The sequence below is a fragment of the Monopterus albus genome, unplaced genomic scaffold (genome assembly GCF_001952655.1).
Source record: "Monopterus albus unplaced genomic scaffold, M_albus_1.0 scaffold59.1, whole genome shotgun sequence".
NCBI classification, from domain to species: Eukaryota; Metazoa; Chordata; class Actinopteri; order Synbranchiformes; family Synbranchidae; genus Monopterus; species Monopterus albus.
In genome coordinates, this window is record NW_018127939.1 from 828,871 (window position 1) to 833,848 (window position 4,978).

The 4,978-nt window shown below is 38.3% G+C and overlaps 1 protein-coding gene across 1 annotated transcript in view; it reads left to right on the top strand.

The window, feature by feature from the left end:
* Positions 1-4,978, top strand: part of LOC109961793 (DNA topoisomerase I, mitochondrial) — a 31,238-nt gene that overhangs the window by 13,762 nt on the left and 12,498 nt on the right. The window contains exons 14-15 of the mRNA XM_020602929.1: positions 800-943; positions 1,392-1,577. Coding sequence (XP_020458585.1) covers positions 800-943; positions 1,392-1,577 — 330 coding nt within the window. The remainder of the gene's footprint in view (positions 1-799; positions 944-1,391; positions 1,578-4,978) is intronic.

Here is a 4,978-nt window from a genome sequence, read left to right on the forward strand (position 1 = left end):
TACAAAATCAGCTGGGGTTCAAATCATATTTTCCCTGACTGAAAGTTAGAGTAGGACCCTTCATAAGTGACAACACTCCTTCAGAGTAGGACTGGTTTTGTCCTGAGTTACTTTAGATTCCTAGGAGTGATTCTAAGACTCTTGATAAACATCGGAGCTGTATTGTCACTACAAGCTCCTAACGCATCCTTATCATGATCATTAAATCCAAAAATGTTTGTGTTGGAAATTAGCATTTAAATACCCAATGTTTTTGTTCCTAAGATATTCAAATTCCATAATGATTTTGTTAAATAGTAAGTGGTAACCCCTGTGTTTTTTTTTTTTTTTTTTTTTAAAGGCTGAGACATGTTACTCTTTACCATCTCTAATTTGCTCTCCTCTGGTTACTCACTCGTCCTCTTCCTTCTTTCCATCTTTCATGTGTAAAGGTTAAGTTATTCCATTGTTAGTCTACATGACTGTGTGTGTGTTTGGGTGGGTGTGTGTTCACTGATGGGTTTAATTGTGCCTTGGTCACAATATATAACAGGAGAAATTTCTCATTATAGTTGTGTAATTGTGTTACAACAATCTGCATTCAAGTTATGATTATAGTTGTGTAATTGTGTTACAACAAGCTGCATTCAAGTTATGATTATCATAATGAAAAACAATTTGATCTGAGGCATTTCAAGGCATTTTGTCTCTATAGTTGTTTGTTTCATGTCTATTTTACTCTTTGCCTTCCTGTCCACTCATGCTTTTTTGTCTACTTGTCTACCCAACCCCCAAAATTCCTGTCGTCCCATGAATGCAGGGAGAAAAGGACTGGGAGAAATATGAGCTTGCTCGAAAATTAAAATCCTGCGTGGACGACATCCGTAATCAGTACCTCTGTGATCTCAAATCTAGAGAGATGGTCAAGCGCCAGAGAGCTGTGGCCCTCTACTTCATAGACAAGGTCTTGTTCTGAGTCATTGCTCAAGTAAAAACTGAAGTAAAGATGAAGCAGTTTTGAAGTTATGTTTACACAGCAGTGCTAGAAATAAAGTGCTGTCAGTATGAGATTCTCCTTTGTGTGCTGCTCTCACCAAAAGCCATGTGAACATGGTAATCGGTGTAATTTAGTCTTGATTGCTTTTCCTTAAATAGCTAGAGATCTTTACAAGGAGAAAAATGGATATACATTATGTAGCCATTTTCTTCCACTAATCCAAGCTAAATGATAGGCTGTGTTTCTGATTTGGCTTTACGTTTTATTATGCAGTTCTTAACTTTGTGTGTATGTGTCTACATTTAATAGTGATCTGATTGACTCAGTGCTTTCCTCTATGAATTGGAGGGACGGTGGCAAAAGTGTTTTGTGTGTATGTTTGGATTTGTGTTTATCTTTCCTCTAACCTATTAAGCTGGCACTGAGAGCTGGTAATGAGAAGGAGGAGGGAGAGACAGCTGATACAGTGGGTTGCTGCTCGCTACGTGTCGAGCACATCACCCTGCATGAGCATCTTGAAGGCAGTGAGTGTGTGGTGGAGTTCGACTTCCTGGGTAAAGACTCCATTCGCTACTACAACAAGGTCCCTGTCATCAGTAAGGTAAAGGAACAAAAGGTGTACAATGGGGAACAACTACTCCACATCCAGGTCCATCCGCTAGCTTTATAATCTTTAGGCTGTTTGGGCATAAAAGCTGTATTTTGGAAATAACATATTCATGCTAATGACTTAATGTGGTTCATACAATGCAGATATGTCCTTTCTCAGTAGGAGAAAACATCAGCAAAATACACCGATTTCAGAGCTGGTCATTACAATACAAAACCAGCATATTTCATTATAATCTAGGTTTTGCCCTTTGGGTTTTGGCATCAGTAAGGTACAGGAACAACAGGTGTACAATGGGGAACAACTACTCCACATCCAGGTCCATCCACTTGCTTTATAATCTTTAGGTTGTTTGGGCATAAAAGCTGTATTTTGGAAATGACATATTCATGCTAATTCATGTGGTTCATACAATGCAGATTTGTCCTTTCTCAGTAGGAGAAAACATCAGCAAAATACACCGATTTCAGAGCTGGTCATTACAATACAAAACCAGCATATTTCATTATAATCTAGGTTTTGCCCTTTGGGTTTTGGCAAAGTCCCTGCAGAGAAGGTCATGTATGCAAATTGACGTGCACGGAGCCTGAAGCAGAGAAGGAATTGAGAAATGTCCTTGGGCCACAGTTGAAGATTGGATTCCTGTGGCTGCAGTGGTTTAATTTGTCTGGCTGTTAGAATTTTTTAAGTGTCCCTCTACTTCTCTTGGACTATGACTTCATGGAGGTAACTAGGACAGTGCATCTAAGCACAGTAATGTGGTTTGAATAATCTGGTCAACAGTGTAGTATTAGTAAAGCATGTTCAGCATGTAGCAGGCTTCATGCTCCAACTGCTGGTAACTGTTTTGTCAGTTTGTGTAGTACAGTGTATTCCTTTACCTTTGTTGTTTGTAGTGTTACATAACTTCTGGGGTTTAGACTGCTAGTCAAACAAAATAAAATAAGCTGTTCAGAGACTTTTACGACTAGTAACTTTGGCTGGCACAAGCTGGGGCTCTGTTTTCCTACCATCACAATTCCTGCAAAGCTTCAAATGCAGTTGTTAGGCAGTTTTCCTCAGGTGCATGTCTGTTTTTCTTGTACACTGGTGTATTTGGTGTATCCCTGCCATGAATCAATATACTTAGTCTGAGGTGGGATATTGCTGTAATGAGATGTAGTAGCATTCTGTATTTCTTTAGACTCAACCAGCCTTTTTAAATACCCAGATTTTTTTTTTTCACCACACCACCAGTTTTAACTCGAGCTTTTGGAACGCTAATGACATCACAGCAGTATCATCATGTTTAACTTTTTCAGACTTTGCAACGGTTCCTTCAGAACTATATAAAATTATATAAAACAAACTTGATCTTAAGCTGAAAAAACTTATTGGACTAGATTTCTAGGTTGAAGACGTTTCACCTCTCATCCAAGAGGCTTCGTCACTTCTGACTGACTGGTGTTGAACCGGAGATATTTATCCTCCTCGGTGGTGTTTCAGAATCTGCACAGACAACTTGGTCTTAAATTTCATTTTTAAAACCTGCAGTACTGTTGCCATTCAAGTGTTTTCACAGTAAAGTTTGTGATAACAGAAAACCTTAGTATCTTTACAGCACTTCAGGTTTTTCACAGTTGCATTAAAACTTAGTAGTTTGTTGCTGAGGTTTATGGCTGCTTCATATATTTATAGTCGGAGTGTCTGCTCCTTGGGTCAGAATACAGAATTGTAAGGACTTATAGAAAGAGCGAGGCAGCATCACTGCAGTTGAAAGTGGGGAAAAAAATACCAGACGTAGCATAATCTGTTGTGTGATTTACATCTGCCTTTTTACTCAGTAAACAGGCAGATGTTAGCAGCATGTCAAAAACTTTCACATATCCACTGACAGTACTCTTTAAGTCAGTTTAAGTTGTGTATGAATTGATTTTACTGTCTGTATTGTGGAAAACCTTTTTTTTTGTAAGGCTTCATAATACACAGATGGCATTAGTCTCAACAGGACAGTCTGCCTCCATCAGTACTGTAATTAAGCATTGTGGCAACTCTTAGTTATTGTTACTGTTGCTAGACCTGATATAGCGAACGATGATGGCTGTAATAATCAGCTGAGCCAATGCCACAATAAAAGAAAACAAAAACTTTAAAAATCTTTAGTTGTCTGCAGTCTGTCCAACAGCTGTCACCTTTTTTGTATGTGTATTTATACATATGCAAATTGCCAACTCCTCCTCTGGTGTCGGCCCATGCTATCTTCTATTCCAGAGATTGAAAAAGAAATGTTAGCACCTGACAGCCAAAGAGCTTTGTTTCTTGGCAGAACATAGAATTATTCAAATGAGTGCATTCAAAAGCAACACATTAGCTGGAATTAATTAGTCACTTGCATATTTTAGTATCAATTCCTAGGGAAATCAGTGAGATTATTGCTAAATGTCACTTGGAATAAAATGGAACAAGGATGGAAGGAATGAATTAACATTTTTACCTCTAGGGAGTTTGAAACCATTGAATCAAGTACTTGGGGTTATATATTTTTGATTATATATATACTGTATTTGCAATCTCCTGTTTTCTGCAAAAAAAATTCTGCATGCAGAGAACATGGGGCACTGCAGGGAATGAAGGCCGAAACGGCAATGAAGTGGCACTTGGTATGCATGATATGGGCTGCTAATACTGTATGTCCCATATGTAATTCAGAGGCACGGCAAATGAATCAGCTGAAAATGGGTGTTAGCGACAAGGGTTAATTATTGTTATTATCAATATGAACACTTTTCTACCTATGAATCTTTAGCCAATGAGTCTAAAAACAAGTACCTACCCATTACTCAATTGGACCGCCAGTTAGAACACTGAATGATTTTATCAAATTGCCTCAGAGTGTGGGAACACCTGCAGCTGCATAAACACATTGTGTCAGGTACTGTCAGCCTGCTGAGCATTTACTCATTTATTTTCTAAGTGATTATCTCCAATCTTTACACACAAACACATCACTATACCAATTAGGTAAGCTCACTTTGGTGTCTTTGCTTCTGAGACTTTTCAACAGATACAGATTTACATTTTTATCCCAAAAGTGCTTGCATTTTTACTTTTTCTATTTAGTTTATTTGCCAAGGGAGAAGGGAAGTGCCATGCAAATCAGTCTGAATATATCACTGTGTTTTATAAAATGACACATCTGTTGGTATTAATTGCTGTCTTGCATATTTTAATAGTTTATTTGGAGAAAAGTGCATGTGTGGAGCCCACAGAGTCACTGGAAATGTCAGATGTAATTGTGCCAGTTTTACTCCTCTGACTTTTCTCAGGAATGGGCGAATGAAATTCAGTTACACACACACACACACACACACACACACACACACACACACACACACACACACCACCCTTCTTTC